The sequence below is a fragment of the Myxine glutinosa genome, chromosome 5 (genome assembly GCF_964187855.1).
Source record: "Myxine glutinosa chromosome 5, kmMyxGlut1.1, whole genome shotgun sequence".
NCBI lineage: Eukaryota > Metazoa > Chordata > Myxini > Myxiniformes > Myxinidae > Myxine > Myxine glutinosa.
Genome location: NC_136265.1, coordinates 37,732,638 through 37,750,181, shown reverse-complemented (window position 1 = coordinate 37,750,181; position 17,544 = coordinate 37,732,638). Strand labels below are relative to the sequence as shown.

At 45.0% G+C, this 17,544-nt stretch overlaps 1 protein-coding gene across 1 annotated transcript in view; it reads left to right on the top strand.

Annotated features, from left to right (window-relative positions):
- LOC144892245 (uncharacterized) overlaps positions 1 to 15,534 on the top strand; it is a 157,595-nt gene extending 142,061 nt beyond the window's left edge. Inside the window, exons 2-3 of the mRNA XM_078777897.1 lie at positions 14,846 to 14,902; positions 15,017 to 15,534. Of these exons, the coding sequence (XP_078634023.1) occupies positions 14,846 to 14,902; positions 15,017 to 15,154 (195 nt within the window). The 3' untranslated portion in view covers positions 15,155 to 15,534. The remainder of the gene's footprint in view (positions 1 to 14,845; positions 14,903 to 15,016) is intronic.
- Positions 15,535 to 17,544: the final 2,010 nt, after the last annotated feature.

The window sequence follows — 17,544 nt, the reverse complement described above, 5'->3', positions numbered from 1 at the left end:
CTGTATTGTGATTTTGATTGAATGTGATTCTGTGTTGTGATTTTGATTGAATGTGATTCTGTATTGTAATTTTGATTGAATGTGATTCTGTATTGTGATTGAATGTGATTCTGTATTGTGATTTTGATTGAATGTGATTCTGTGTTGTGATTTTGATTGAATGTGATTCTGTATTGTAATTTTGATTGAATGTGATTCTGTATTGTGATTTTGATTGAATGTGATTCTGTATTGTGATTGAATGTGATTCTGTATTGTTATTTTGATTGAATGTGATTTTGTATTGTGATTTTGATTGAATGTGATTCTGTATTGTGATTTTGATTGAATGTGATTCTGCATTGTGATTTTGATTGAATGTGATTCTGCATTGTGATTTTGATTGAATGTGATTCTGTATTGTGATTTTGATTGAATGTGATTCTGTATTGTGATTGAATGTGATTCTGTATTGTGATTTTGATTGAATGTGATTCTGTTTTGTGATTTTGATTGAATGTGATTCTGAATTGTGATTTCCTTGTCTACTCTGAGATACAAAACGTGAACTGTTCACCTGGCGGAGGTATTATGGTCTCTACTGAGTGCCGTTCTCGTTCCTAATGTTGAACGTCTTTCAATTGTACAAACCGTACGCACCTGTGAAAAAGGTTCACATCACCCCCTGCTGGCGTTGCCACGTGATTCTTCACTTGCGAGCGCATACTTGCTGATGGACCCCATTTATAAACACGTTCCCCACCATCCAGCTGAACAATCATCCCCAATGAATACATCATCAAGGGAACAGACATAAATCCTCAATATAGTGTTCTCGTGCAGTGTTGGAACCGACTAAACACCAACAACAACAACAAACAACATGCAAGTTGTTTTTTTCCATTTTCATTGAATGTGATTGAGGTGAAGGTGGGAGTACAATACAATTTCACATTCAATGAAGTTTAAGGCCATTTTCCCTGCTAGAGCGGGGGTTAGCCTTGCGGTCCCCATGACAATCTTCTCCATTTTGCCCTATTTTCTGCATCTCTCCTTGTTAACCCCCTTGCCCGCATTTCATCTTCCACCATCTTTAGCCAAGTCTTTCTCGGTCTTCCCCGTCCTCTACTTCCTTCTACATTCATTTCCATCACTCTTCTCAACCAGTCACTTTCATCCTTCCTCAACACATGACCAAACCATCTCAACCTGTTCCTCTTCACAGCATCAATCACAGGCTCTATTCCCATCATCTTTCGCAATTCATCATTTGTCTTCCTCTCTCTCAACGATACTCCGCACATCCACCGAACCATTCGCATTTCCACCCTTTCCAGCCTTCATTGCTGCTCTACATTCATTACCCATGTCTCGCTCCCATAAATCATAACACTTCTCACACATGCAGCACACACCTTTCCCTTCAGCTTCAACGACACTCCCCTCCTCATCGGCACGCCACTCAGTTCCCAAAACTTCTTCCATGCACATCTCACTCAAGCAAACGTTGCCGAGTCTGATCCACCTTCTCCATTCAGCATGTCTCCGAGGTAACAAAATGTTTTCACACCTTCCAGCTTCACGCCGTCTCCAAGATCCAACTTAACATTTCCTCCATCTGCAGCTCCCTCTGTGCACACCTTATATTTGAATGTAGCAGCCACACTGGTTAATGACCCTCTCAGACCACTACATTTTTGATGAACCCACTCAGCACACATTGTACATTGAATGGAGTTCACTCCGACACCCTTCCTGCACACAGCACACGGACACTTCCCAGTTCTTTCCACCTCACCACATGCTTTACCACTTGCCATCACCTTCGTCTTTCCGATATTCACCTTCAGACCTTTTGTCTCCATACATTCCTTCCACTTGTTCATCTTTTCCTTCAGTCCATCCATACTTTCCACAACCAACACCAGATCATCTGCATACAACAATTACAACTCCCACGGTAAACCCTCATTTACGTTCTGAGCCAGCACCTCCATCACAGCTACAAATAGTGGTGGACTTAGTACCGACCCCTGATGCACTCCCACCTTCACCTCAAACTCACCACTGTTCCCGTCCTTCGTCCTTACAGCTTTTTTTTTTTTTGTATACAAGATCGAGGCTCGTGAAAGAGCTAGCATTTATCACACAGAAAGACAAACCGACACATAAAACATATAACACTGGGAGCGGTAGACAAGATGGGGCGAGAGGGGGAGGAACACAAACACAACATCTGAGAGCAGGGACATCGAGAGATCTGTGGGAGGGAGAAGGCTTTGGGGGGGGGGGGAGGCATGGGAAGGGGGGAGGGGTGGGAGAGGTATAAAACATATGGACACTGCCAGGACATCCAGGATAGAAGTTGGAATTTCAAACAAGGTGGATCTGGGGTGAATTAGTGGGGGTAGAAAAGATCAAGGTTTTGGATGGGGAAAGACAAGAGATGGTGGTGAACAGCTGTTTTAAAGACCTGGAGGGAGGAGTGGGATTGAAGGGAGTGTGGGAGTTTGTTCCAGAGGCGGGAAAAAAGAGGAATGAAAGAGTGAAGGTGAGCAGAGAGATGAGATTTCGGCAGTTTAACCATCAGAGGGTTGCTGGCAGATCTTGTGCGACCTGCAGGAATATTTGGGGGACAAAGCACAGAGAGAGCTGGGGGAGCAAGGCCGGAGAGGAGTCGGTAGAAGACAGAAAGACCACCTACCTGTCTGCGGTGAGTGAGTGAAAGGCCCTCGGAGATAGCTTCATCACGGGAGATTCCAATGATTCTGAAAGCTTAGATTTCAATAGCGTGAAGCCGAGCTAGGTGTGAGGCAGGAGCACCGGCCCATAGGAGAGAACACTATTCCATTGAGCTGCGGATGAAAGCCTTGTATGTGGTGAGGAGCTCAGGTGTGCCGAGGAAGGACTCCGCACGACGGAGGATGCCTAGTCGGCGACTGGCTTTGGAAGCCAGCTTGGAAATGTGGTTTTCCCAAGAAAGATCATGGCAGATAGTGAGACCCAAAAGCTTGAGCGACAGAACTTCTTGGAGAGGATTGTTGAGAAAGTAGATGGGAGGGTTGTCCAGTCGAGCTTTTCGGAGAGACATAGTAAGAGTGTGAGATTTGTCAGGATTGAAAGACATGTTCCACTTGTTTGACCAGACTGTGATTTTGTCCAGGTCTTCAGAGAGTGAGGAGGCTGCAGACTGCCGATCTGAGGGAAGAGGAATGGAGCGGCAAAGAGTGGAGTCATCAGCAAAGAGATAGAGAGGATTTTCCAGAGAGTTGGAGAGATCATTGATAAAGACCAGAAAAAGCACAGGGCCCAGCACACTGCCTTGGGGAACTGCAGCCTGAACAGGAAGGGGAGATGAGAGAAATCCATTCAGGATCCACACGTTGACTATGACCAGAGAGGAAGTCCGCAAGCCATGCATGGAGATTTCCATGGATACCATAGGAGGAGAGTTTGGTGAGCAGAGCTGGGTGCCAGACCGTATTGAAGGCACGTGATATGTCAAGGGAGACGGCTCTGATTTCCTGTTTGGTATTGAGGACCTCCATCCATTGTTGAGACAGCAGAAGCATGTCCAGAATAGAATGACCTGGTCTGAATCCAAATTGATGATCAGAGATTAAGCCATTGGAGAAGAGAAAGGATTTGATATCCGAAGCAATGATGGATTCCATGACTTTGCTGATAATTGGGAGTAGGCTGATTGGTCTGTAGTTGCAAGGATCTGTTTTTGCACCTTTTTGTGTAAAGCGGTAATGTTTGCTGATTTCCAGGATGCTGGCAGATGACCTTGGGCAAAAGAGAGGGTGAAAAGAACAGAGAGAGGGTGAGATAGAGCGGCAGAGCAGGATTTTAGGAGCTGTGGGCTGATGCCGGGAGGGCTGAAGCAGAGCTGTGCGTGTTCTTTTGTACATTGCCATCACTACTCTGATCAACCATTCCTCCACTCCTAACTTCCTCATGCCCATGTCAATACTTCGCGTGGAACCCTATCAAATGCTTTTTCCTGATCAACAAACCCAAGAAACAACTTGTTCCTCTTATCCATGTACTTCTCCTGCAACTGCCTCACAATAAAGAGCGCGTCTGTCGTTCCTCTTCCTGGCATAATTCCAAACTGCATTTCGTCGATCTTCACCTTCCTTATCCTCCTCTCCAACACCCTTTCCAATACCTTCATTCCATGCTCCAATAACTTTATCGCTCGGTACGAGCCACACTCCAGAGGGTCACCTTCCCCCTTGTATGGAGGGGCGAGGGTACTCAGTTCCCAATGCACTGGAATGCGGCCTTCTTTCACCACCAGATTACAGATCTCTGTCATTCTCTTCACACCCCAACTTCCTGCTGCCTTCAACATATCTCCCACAACTCCCGTCGGCCCTCCCGCTTTTCTACTCTTCATTGTTTTGTTTTGCACTCTGTCAAAGCGCCTTTGGGCTTCATGAAAAGCGCTATACAAAATAAATGAATTGTTATTATTATTATTATTGCTTTTATCGCTTCCTCAACTTCCTTCTCAGTTATCTTCTCTGCCGGTCCTAAAACTGGGTTACTCTCTATGTTGCCATCCCATTCATTCTCTGTATTCAACAGCATTTCCATATATCTTTTCCATCTTCCTTTAATTCCATCTGGGTCGACAACGATTTGTCCCACTTCATCCTTCAAGCAACTCACCCCCATCACATCACACCTCTCTTTCGCTATCTGCTTTGCAATCCTGAATACCGCTCTCTGACCCTCTTCCGAATCCAAGCTTTCTCTGAACATTTTCCTACATGCCTCCTGCGACTTTGCTACCTCTTTCTTTGCAGCCTTCCTGGCTGCCTTATAACTTTCATGCTCTGCTTTTTCTGCTCCCGTACCCTTCGCCTTCTGCCACTCCTTGAACTTCTTCCTCTTCTCGTCAATCCTCTTTCCAACTTCATCGTCCCACCACCATGTTTCCGAGTGCCTCGATGGTCCTTTTGTCCATCCACATACCTCACCAACGGCTCCCAACAGACTATCTTTCATTGACATCCAACCAACGACTAAACACCAAGCTAAACCGTATCTAATGAAGACAGAGTCGTTGTAAGTTTCACCATTTACTTTCACTCTTCTCCATCAAGATGTTGTGGTAAAAATTGTAAATAAAACAATACAAAAAATACATTCAGTGTCGTTCTTCCATTGTACATAGATGTAAATAAGAATATTGCACTAAAGGAACCAGCCTCCAAGGGCAATGGCAGTGCTGTGAGCCCGTACACAATATTGTAAATAAACTTTTCCTAAAACATCTCATAAATCGTAATTTTCAATGAAGTAATCACCCACACATGAACCCTAACATGTCCCATGTCAAATAAACCAACTTACAGCATTGCTTTACGATGATTGACAATGGATGCAAATAGATTGCACTGGGAGCATGCAGAACATGTCTATCTCTTGCCTCAGAAGAATCAGGAAGAGCCAAACAGGAATTGACCAAACAGGAAGTGACATCATTGCATCACATGAGTGAAACTAATACAAATCCTACAAAAGACTTTGTTAAGCATTTAAGTAAGCTATTAACTTCTCATTTTCCACTAGAATTCACTTTTTAATTCTCGCCAGTCAGCATATAGACCAGGCCATAGCACCGAGACCGCTCTCCTAAGAATAACCAATGATCTTCTGACCTCTCTTGACTGTGGTAAGGTTTCCGTTCTTGCTCTTTTGGACTTGTCTGCCGCCTTTGACACGATTGACCATAGTGTCTTAATTCGTCGTCGTGAAATCACATTTGGTATAACTGGTACTCCTCTTTCTTGGCTGATGTCCTATCTTACTGATAGAGTGCAAACAGTTGTTGTCAATGGCCAGAAATCAGCCCCTTCTCCGCTTTCCTTTGGCGTTCCCCAGGGCTCAGTCCTGGGACCTATCCTCTTTATTTTGTACACTCAGCCTCTATTTGATCTTGTTGCCAGACATTCAGTTGATCACCACGCCTTTGCGGACGACAATCAGCTGTACAAAGGAAGCACGATTCAACAAATCGTGCCCACTGTTGAAGTGTTACAAGGCTGTATTGCTGACGTGAAGGCCTGGATGACCCAAAACAAACTTCAGCTGAACGATGCTAAAACAGAGTCTGTGATTGTAAGATCGCACAGATGTCCTCTACAATGTTCACTTCCTACCACTATTCATGTTGGTGAAACCGATTTAAACTTTGTTTCGTCGGCCAAGAACCTTGGTGTGGTTTTCGACTGTAACATGACATTTTCCAAGCAAGTACTTCAAACTTGCAAATCGGCATACTTTCAGCTGCGAAAGATCGCATCCATTCGCCACTTTCTTACTCCTCAAGCTGCTCTAACTCTGGTCTGTGCCCTTGTCCTCTCACGGCTAGACTATTGTAATTCTTTGTACTAGGGCATGCCCGTACTATATATATATCTAAAAGTATATCCCCCCCCCCCCCCCCTCTATTTACATGCAATGGTTTGGTCCAAAGCGAACAGCTTGCGAGTACGGTGACAATCCCCCCCCTCTATTTACATGAAATGGTTTGGTCCAAAGCGAACGGCTTGCGAGTACGGTGACAATCCCCCCCCCCCCCCCCCTCTATTTACATGAAATGGTTTGGTCCAAAGCGAACGGCTTGCGGACGCGGAGTTTGGTAAAGAAATCGCCATCGCGTGCACAAATGCGCAGGAAAGCGAATGAATCGCAAATTAGTTTAAAAACATAGTTTAACCACGGAGGTATATAATATGGAGAGCCAATTGGCCACCTCGCAGCATTAGCCGCCGTGAAGCCACCGGAAATAGTCTGGCGGCCATATTGGGAAGCCGATTGTTTTGTAAACAAAGCCTGTCAAAGCAAAGGCGTGGCGCACTGATGATGCAGCTGGAGCGAATTTTAGGACCGCCGACTATTTAATTAATATAGAATACTAATATTTGAACTGATATTCTGGCTCAGAATCCCGTTCTTTAAGGAAATGGTGTTCATTAAGTTTGAAGTTGATTCTAGACGCATTTTTCCTGTGGAATCCAATGGTTTAGAGCTTGTTTGAAAAGAAAGTGCCCAAAATTACCGCTCGGTGTTCTTTATCGTCCTTCTCATGACCCAATCACCCACTAGTAGGAATAAGAATCCTGACATGTTACACCCCTGTTTAACTCCTGTCTTCACCTTGAACCATTCTGTTGTTTCACCTTGGTCGACGACCGCACATTGAAAGTCTTGGTAAAGGGCTTTTACAAGGTTCACTAATTTTCCAGGTATGCTGTATTTCTTCATTATGACCCAGACTTTCTCTGGGCAAGGAGTCGAAAGCTTTCTAGAAATCTATAAAATTGAGGTACATCGTCGTTTGCCATTCTTTGGCTTGTTCTATAATATTCCTCAATATAAAGATCTGATTTGTTGTCATGTTATATGATGTTACTTAATTCAGTCATTATATTGTAACTAAGATGTGTATGTTTCTATTACCGAGATGTTAGAAACCAGTCACATAAATGACATGAAACGCTGTCATGTAGTTAACCCACACAATTCTTGGGTTTCGGAAGTTTTTGCTATTCATAACATACAAGACTTACATGTTGCAATGGAACGTTCAGCAGGACATGGTAATTGTTACATGAATAATGGAGCGGAGATATAGACATCTCATGCAACACATCTTTTACAGTTTAAATATTTACATGAAGTGTTGGTGAACTCGCCATATCAGACAAAGGGCAACCCACTTGCCGACTTGATGTCATGTCGCATCAAGAGGCGCTTATATGCGGCAACAAACTGCCGGGCCGTTGGGTTATTCCCACTTCCACATGCAATGCGGACCGCTCCAAAGAAAAGTTCAATGTGGTCTTGGCTCATTTTGTACGTGAGCAGGTATCGCAGGGGAGATGAGGCAGGTTTGACATATGTGAAATACAAAATTGTGACACTCTCTATGCAGATCATGAAACCAATGAAGGGGGTTTTCAAACGCGTATTGGTCATAACTTGACCATTCATGTTTTTGATGTTGGACAAGTAACTGTAGGCAGTATCCAGGAATGGCAGGAAAAGTCCTTCTCGTGATGTCATGAGTGGTGCCTTGTAGTTTCGTGCCAATGGATTGCGAGAATTTAGAATGTCAAACAGTTTGTCCAATGTTTCAATGTATTGGCAGGTAGCCTCACTGCCCTGAAATTCTGATAGTTGCAAAGTGTCCCTGCAAAACCGAATTGCATCTGCCACACTAGTGCTCAATGTCTGAGCGGCTGTGTCCACCTTCATGACATTGCTCTTCCACTCGATGTGTTTCCGGGAGAGCTTATTTCCCAGACGCAAGCCTTCCCTCTTCTGCAGATCAAAGAGTGCCTGGATGTATTTCCACGCGATGACTTTTTTGTTGCCATCCTCCATCATTTTCATGGATCCAAGACAGTTTCTTGCAAGTTTAAGCATGTGACATGCATCGAGTACTTCAAGTACTTCGGCTTCAGTCGGACGGTTTGACCAGTCTTGTCGAAGTCACTCTCATTGAAGTGATCACTGCACAGAACTGTGGTGCCTGGGGTGGGGTAGAAGGACTCCCTTCTCAGGGCAGATGTCCATCGAGAGCACAAGTCCTTATCCTTTGGAAACCTTGAAACAAAATACATTGTGGTCACAAAATGTGGTTGCGGGTCAAAACCTCAGAGGGCAGTCAAAACATCCGAGTCAAAACGACTCCATATCAAAATAATATTTTGAGTTTCATATGTATAGTTAAATACAACTTCATCTGCTAATGTTTGCCATGTGTCGGACTTTCGTACCTTCCACAAGTAACCCCCATTTGCTCTTTCTGCTCACGAGTGACACAGGAGGGCATGGAAACCCTGACAGTAGTAGACTGGACAATTAAGTTAAGCTCATCACAAATTAAATCACTTGACAATGATCACGAGCTGACGAGTCAATCTCGATACTTCAATCTGAATCAATGAATGAGTCAATCAGACATCAGTCTGACATACTCACATAGCCCTAGTGAATACACAATACAGTTATATTTGAGATCTGTGTCGTATTGCACACCCTGCGGTGGTCTAACATCATCAAATTCAAACACAGTGTTCAAACTTCATTGAAACTTCATTGAAACTTAATTACCTAGCCCCACCACTGTGACCACGCCAAAAACTGAAAAAGCAGAACACCCGCGATCGCGGTTTGTCACTTACTTGTGAAATGTGCATGTGGAGGCCTTCCCTGAGGTATTTGTGCAGTCAAATGCAACACACTGTGGCATTTTGAAACAGCGCGTTCACAAATAAGACTCCTTACAGTCGGTAAGCATCCAAAATGAATCAGAAATTGTGAGATCAGCTGATTGTGAGATAAAACACGGACGCAGACACAATCGGCTTCCCAATATGGCCGCCAAGCAACTTCCGCTAGCTTCAGCCGACAGCCGTCATTGGCTCTCCAGGTTTATTATATACCTCCGTGAGTTTAACGCCCGAGCGAGTTTAACGCAATCGCAAATCGCATCGCAAAGCGAAAGAATCGCAAATTAGTTGTAATTAGTTTTAAAACATATTTAATGCCAACATAGCGCCAACATAGTTTGCCGACGGGAAATAAATGAATACGCTCTCAAATGTGCCATCCGAGGCAGAGTGTGTTCGCCACGTTCGGCACACGCGATAGCTCGCTGCTCTCTGATTGGTTGAATCGTTTTTTGGACATAGCTCGGTAAGTAATTGTCCGATTAATATGAAACCTTGAAAAGGCACATCCTCGGGTCCCCAGCAATATACCTGGCAAGTTTCAAGTATATCGGACCGGTAGTTGTCGAGAAACAGCGGTCGCATACACACACACACACACACACACACACACACACACACACACACACACAGACAGAGATTAGTGGAATTATAGATAGATGCTGGCTGCCCTCAGTTTCTCTTGGATAAGTTACAAAAGGTTCAAAACTCTGCCGCTCATCTCGTCTGTAAGGCGAAGAAGTCTGACCATGTTACTCCGCTTCTTGAATCTTTACACTGACTGCCTGTCTCTGCTCGTGTGCAATACAAAATTTGCACACGATGTTATAAATCATTGTGTGGAGCAGGACCTCACTATCTCTCCGATTTGCTCACTCTCTATGAACCTCGGCGACGGCTTCGTTCAAGCGACGACTCTATGACCTTAGAGCCGCCGCGCACCAGCACCAAGTCGTTTGGCGAGAAATCCTTTTCCTTTGCTGCACCTCTGCTCTGGAATGACTTGCCTTCCTCTGTTCGACATGTTGACTCTCTTCCTGCCTTTAAAACCTCCCTCAAAACCTATCTGTTTCACAAGTCTTTCAAAGTCTAAGTCCTGTTTTCCCTTTGGTTTGAGGTGGGACAGAGATCGAGAGTATGTCTGTGTACATGTGCGGGGGAGGGAGGGGAGGAGGAGGGGGAGTACACATCTGTGGGTTTTGAATGGGGAGGGAGAGGAATAGGGCAAGAGTGAAGGTGTGTCTGTGTGTGTGTATGTTTGTGTGTGTGTGTGTGTGCGTTGTGTGTGCGTTCGCATGATAATGTAAAGCGCCATGAGGGTAGTTTACTCTGCTTGATGGGGCTATATAAGACTCCTTTATTATTATTATTATTATAGAAATCATTTAAATTATTCACATATGATTTTAAGAAAGTTAACTAAATGCCTTAAAGGCAACACACTCCCCGCCTGACCGATGTGAGGTCACTAAGAACTTATGCGGGTCCAGAACATATAAGTCTCTAGATCAGTCTTTTGGCAGAAGTAGAACAATTTCTGCAATTGGTCTCAGAAAGGTTTTGACATTGCCTTGGTCAGTTGTCTTCACCTCAACCGTTCTTACATGTCCATCCTTTCCATGGAATGTGGCCATGATCCTGGCCATGGGCCAGCAGTTGCGGGTGGTCTGCATGTCCCTAAGCAGAACTATATCTCCAACTTGAAGGTTCCTGCGAGGCACTGTCCACTTCTGTCTCTGTTGCAAGGAAGGTAAGTATTCACGGCTCCAACGGGTCCAGAACTGGTTTGCAAGAGCCTGAACTTGTCTCCATTGCTTTGTGTACAGGTCCTTTTCCGAGAAGTCTCCAGGAGGAGGTGGAACTCCTGATTTCTGTGTAAGGAGCATCGACGGTGAGAGTATGAAGGGGTTTTCCGGATCCGCAGACACAGGTAGGAGTGGTCGTGCATTCATGATGGCTGTGACCTCTGCCATTAATGTGCAAAGCACTTTGTGAGTCAGTCGAGTGTTTTGCTGTAGAAACATTGAATCAAGGATTATTCTGGCCACGCCGATCATGCGCTCCCAAGAGCCTCCCATATGAGAAGCATGTGGCGGGTTGAATTCCCAGCTGCATCCCTGCTTACTGAGGTACCTCTGTACCGTTTTGTCCATTATCTCTAAGAAGCTGGTGTCTTCCACTGATGGAGCAGGTTTGTTGTCATGCTCAGTACGGTTGAACACTGTCTGTCCCAGCATCCTCTCATGTGCTTTGCCAGGCCTGTTAAAGCTTTGTTGTGTCTCCTTGACATGCATGAAGCTTGTACAGGGTTGAAAAATTGAGTGGCGACCAGTGTCCAGCACGTTGGTCTTGAACGTGTTGACTGTCGGCTTATGTACATTACCCAGGCACACCTCTCCTATTACTACCCAGCCCAGATCCAGACGTTGGGCAAAGGGGGTGTTATGTGGTCCGTTGACCTGCTGCCTGACCTTGTGTGCCCCAAGGACGTCTCTTCCAAGTAGCAGGAGTATGTCTGCTTCTGGGTCCAGTTTTGGGATATGCTTGGCAATGTGAAGGAGATGAGACTGGTGTAGAACTGCGCTTGGCGTTGGAATCTCGGACCGATTGTTCGGGATCTGAGGACACTCAATGAGTGGTGGGAGAGAGATGAGAACTTTTCCGTCGAGTGACTCGATCTGAAATCCTTCCGCCCTCCTGCCGGATGTTTCCACGATGCCAGAGCAAGTTCTGAGATGGTATGAGAATGTTTTGCTCTCCACACTGAACATCTCGAAGAACTCTGGTCTGGCTAATGAGCGATTGCTCTGGTCATCCAGAATTGCATAGGCTTTGATGGCCATGTCCTTGGAACCCTCTGGGTATATCTTTGCAAGGCAGATCTTTGAGCATGAGCGACTCCACTGACCTGGACCGCAAACTTCTGTGCAGTTTGTTCTGACAACAGCCATGTTAGAATGAACTTCTCCCTCCCCGCCGTTCTCTTGTGACGGTGGAGGAGCCTTGAAGGTTTGAGGTGATGGGCCAGGATGCATGGCCGCATCATGATTGGTGCTGTCGCATTCATAGCACTTCACGGAGGACTTGCAATCTTTGGCAATATGGGAGATCGAAGAACAGCATTTGAAACATATTCCTTTCTCCTTGAGAAAGGCCTTTCTGTCGTTGAGGAGTTTTGTTTCTGAAGGTTCTGCATCTTTTAAGAGGGTGGGGTTTATTGTGTAAGGGGCAGTTCTTTTTAGGGTCGTCATTGGTTGAAGAAACATCTGTTTTGTGCACTAAGATGGGTTTGTTGGTGTTAAAACTCTTCACAATGGATCTGTCTGGTTTTGTGGGTGTTCTGGTGCTGCTTTGATAAATAAAGCTAGGGTCGTTTTGCCTTTTTGCCTCATGGCACACGAAGTTGCAAAAATACTTAAAGGGAGGGAAGCGACCATCGTTCCCTTCTTTGTACGATTTTTTTTTTTTTTGTTGTATACTGAATCGAGGCTCGTGAAAGAGCTAACATTTATTTCACAAACAAATCAATCAGACAAACAAAATATATAAAAAGAGGGAGCGGAAGACAAGATGGGGAGAGAAGGGGAAGCACACAAACACAACATTTGAGAGCAGGGAGATGTGTGGGAGGGAGAGGGCTTGGGGGGAGGAGGCGTGGGAAGGGGGGATTAGTATAAAACACAAGGACTTCCAGGACAGAAGTTGGTATTTCAAAAAAGTGGATTTGGGGTGAAATTAGCGGGGGTAGAAAAGATCAAGGTTTTGGATGGGGGAAGATAAGAGATGGTGGTGAACAGCTGTTTTAAAGACCTGGAGGGATGAATGGGATTGAAGAGAGTGAGGGAGTTTGCTCCAGAGGCGGAAGAAAAGCGGAATAAAGGAGTGAAGGTGAGCAGAGAGTCTTGATTTTGGCAGTTTAACCATAAGAGGGTTGCAGGTAGATCTTGTGCGACCTGTAGGAATATTTGGGGGACAGAGCGCAGAGAGAGCTGGGGGGGGGGGCAAGGCCAGAGAGGAGTCGGTAGAAGACGGAAAGACCACCAACCTGCTTGCGGCGAGTGAGTGAAAGGCCCTCGGAGTTAGCTTCATCGGGGGAGATTCCAATGATTCTGAACGCTTTGGTTTCAACAGCGTGAAGACGAGCTAGGTGTGAGGCAGGAGCACCAGCCCAGAGGGGAGAGCAGTATTCCATTGAGCTGCGGATGAAAGCCTTGTATGTGGTGAGGAGCTCAGGTGTGCCAAGGAAGGACTTCGCACGACGGAGGATGCCCAGTCGGCGACTGGCTTTGGAGGCCAGATTTGAAATGTGGTTTTCCCAGGAAAGATCATGGCAGATAGTGAGACCCAAAAGCTTGAGTGACAGAACTTCTTGGAGAGGATTATTCAGAAAATGGATGTGAGGGTTGTCCAGTCGGTCTTTTCGGAGAGACATCGTAAGAGCCTGAGATTTGTCAGGATTGAAAGACATGTTCCACTTGTTTGCCCAGTCTGTGATTTTGTCCAGGTCTGCAGAGAGTGAGGAGGCTGCAGACTGCCGATCTGAGGGATGAGGAATGGAGCGACAGAGAGTCGAGTCATCAGCAAAGAGATAGAGAGGATTTTCAAGAGAGTCAGGGAGATCATTGATGAAGACCAGAAAAAGCACAGGGCCCAGAACACTGCCTTGGGGAACTCCAGCCTGAACAGGAAGAGGAGATGAGAGAAAACCATTCAAGGCTACACGTTGACTACGACTAGAGAGGATGTCCGCCAGCCATGTGTGGAGATTTCCATGGATACCAAAGGAGGAGAGTTTGGTGAGCAGAGCGGGGTGCCAGACCGTATCGAAGGCACGTGATATGTCAAGGGAGACAGCTCTGATTTCCTGTTTGGCATTGAGGACCTCCATCCACGATGACCCAGAAGACACCCACCTCTCCTGAAGCCCATATGGAAGCTTGTCCACGATTGGTCCACTTCCACGGGAAGTGTCCAGATATGCTAAGCCAGTGAGATATCCGTCTTCTTTGGCGCCTTGGATCTCCATAAGCAAATCCTGAAGTTCACGTCATTTGGAGTGGTCCTTGGCTTGAATCGTAGGAAAACTGTCAAATGCTGAAACAGTGACTGTTTGATGATTTCAGGGGTGGCATAGCACTCATGTAATCTCTCCTATGCTTTGCGTAAAGCCAGATCGGGGTTGCTGACATGCACTGAGCATATGCGTTTCACCTGTTCGCCAGAATCCTTTCCCAGCCATTTAGTCATGAGGTCCAATTCTTGAGTTGCTGTCAGCTGAACTTCACCAGCTACATTGATGAATGAGGAGTGCCATGCACAGTAATTCTCCGGCGTATCATCGAATTGGTACAGTCCTGAATTGACAAGGTCTCGTTGTGCCAAATACTGTGCCAAAGGCTCCACCAGAGGTGGTCTGCTAGCTGGAGGAATATGTCGGGGAACATATGACTGTGCATGTACGTTTATGATGGGGTTTGTTCTTTTGATCTCAGACTTTGTCTCAACTTTAATCGGAAGAGGTAAGTTTGGTACTGGTAAGTACACACTGTCAGCTTTTTCAGACTTTTGTTTGTTGTTGATACGTTGTAATTGTGAAATGTCTTCCACAGGTGGACACCATGTCACGAAGCTGTCATGTGATACTGCGTGGCATGGGGAAGCGACAGGTAAGGCCGATAAGAGTGGGGAGGATGAACGATACTGAAGGTCAATTTGTGATTGGACGTAATCATTGGTGCGTTCAACTTTAACCCTCTCTGATTCTGATTTTTCATTTTCAGCTACAGTATAAATTGCTTCGGCAGTTTCCAGCACTTGTGCCTCCACCACAGCCGCATCAGCTTCTCGATGTAGCGTTAGCATTACCAACTCTGTGTCTATTCTTACTGTTTCCAACTGATTTTGAGCATTTCTTGTGATCCTCTCTGCTTCTCTCGCAGCCTTTCCTATTTTCAGTTTAGCCTCTTGGTTAGCATATGACGCTCTCACCTTGGCAGCTTCTGCTTTGGCCCAGGCACGGGCCACACTTCCCGAAGATGACTATTTTGCTGCTCCTAGCATTGGATACAGATGACTTGCCGCCATCTCTTGATGCCATCTCGACCACTTCAAAACATCGATTGCTGCTTTTTTACTATAATGTTCTCGTGCAGTGTTGGAACCGACTAAACACCAAGCTAAACCGTATCTAATGAAGACAGAGTCGTAGTAAGTTTCACCATTTACTTTCACTCTTCTTCATCAAGATGTTGTGGTAAAAACTGTAAATAAACAATGTAGGAGCTGTGCTCCCACGTAATCAGAAGAATGGACGCGACAAAAAGCTGGAATTCGTCCGAGTTTCTTTATTGTCACAAAACAACTCGGGTACTCTGAAAAGCCCGTTTATCGGGCAGCAATATATATACACATTATCCCGGAGCGTTTGCCCGGGAAAGGCGAGAGGGGGCATGCCCGGGCGTCCCGGACGCGGCCTGGCAAGTCGAGAGCGGGCATGGCCGGGCGTCCTGGACGAGCCCGGCATGGTGATCGCTCCGCGTCCTTGGTAGGTGCAAGGCGATTGTGTAAACCCAGCGGTAGCCGCTACAACAACACACAAAATACATTCAGTGTCGTTCTTCCATTGTACATAGATGTAAACTTACAACTTTCAAATATGTAAACTTTCAAATAAACCAACTTACAACATTGCTTTACGATGATTGACAATGGATGCAAATGGATTGCACTGGGAGCATGCAGCACATACCTATCTCTTGCCTCAGCAGAATCAGGAAGAGCACAACAGGAAGAGCCAAACAGGAAGAGCCAAACAGGAAGTGACCAAACAGGAAGTGACCAAACAGGAAGAGCCAAACAGGAAGAGCCAAACAGGAAGTGACGAAACAGGAAGTGACATCGTTGCATCACCTGAGTGAAACTAATACAAATCCTACAAAAGACTTTGTTAAGCATTTAAGTAAGCTATTCGCTTCTCATTTTCCACTAGAAATCATTTAAATTATTTACATATGATTTTTATAAAGTGAACTAAATGCCTTAAAGGCAACACACTCAAGTTTCCAAACCGATCTCGAACTGAATGGGCCATGTTGAGACAGGTCTTCACCCTGCAGTGGACCAAATAGGTCCGTCAAGTCAAGACTATCCGATCTAATACAATATTTTCCTTTTCTTTTTTCACCTTATCACCAGCAATCACCTCAATTGTGTCTTTCGCAAAGGGTGGGCGAGCCATCGCCGGCACCCTGAACAAATTAACATTTTTAGCCCCAACCTTAATCAAACGTGAGGCTTGGCCAGCTGGTTCGTGAAAGACTTGGGTCAACTCGACAAGAACGTGGGAAAAACTGTGGCCGTAAAAAGAAGAAGAAGAAGAATATTAACGTGTCACCGTCCACTAAATCTGAACCCCTGGCTCATGATATATGGGTAACCCAGGTTCAAATCCCATATTACATCCATATAATGTGTTTGTCCATTGTCCTTGTAATTTATGTAAAAGTACAGCAATGTTTACCCTCGCCAGAGAAGAGGGTATTGCATTTGAGTCCGTTTGTTACTTGTCCAAAAAAAAAAAAAAAATCCCAAGTATGTTGATCACTCCGGTTTGTGTGTGTGTTTATCTGTCCACTCACTTATACTTGCCTACAGGTCACAATTTTAAACCGATCTTCACGAAATTTTACCAAATGGTAGAGTTCGTGGTCCGACAAAATCCTATATATTTTTGGGGTCAAAAGGTCAAAAGGTCAACATAGGCCAAAGGTCAACCACTTTTTTAAAATTTCGAAAACCCTCAATTTTCATCCGATTGACTTGAAATTTGAATAGGATATACATATCGGCAAACTGAATTCAACCACCAACTATTTTTGAGATCAGCATAGGCAAAAAGGTCAACAGGCCAAAGGTCAACAACCACTTCAAATTTCTAAAATCCTCAATTTTCATCCAATTGACTTGAAATTTGAATGGGATTTACATGTCGGCAAATTGAATTCAACCACCAACTATTTTTGAGATCAGCATGGGCCAAAAGGTCAACATAGGCCAAAGGTCAACAACCATTTCAAATTTCAAAAATCCTCAATTTTCATCCGATTGACTTGAAATTTGAAGAGGATTTACATATCGGCCAACTGAATTCAACCACCAACTATTTTTGAAATTAGCTTCGGCCAAAAGGTCAACATAGGCCAAAGGTCAACCACTTTTTTTTAATTTCTAAAATCCTCAATTTTTATCTGATTCAATTGAAAATTGAATGGGATTTACATATCAGCAAACTAAATTCAACCACCAACTA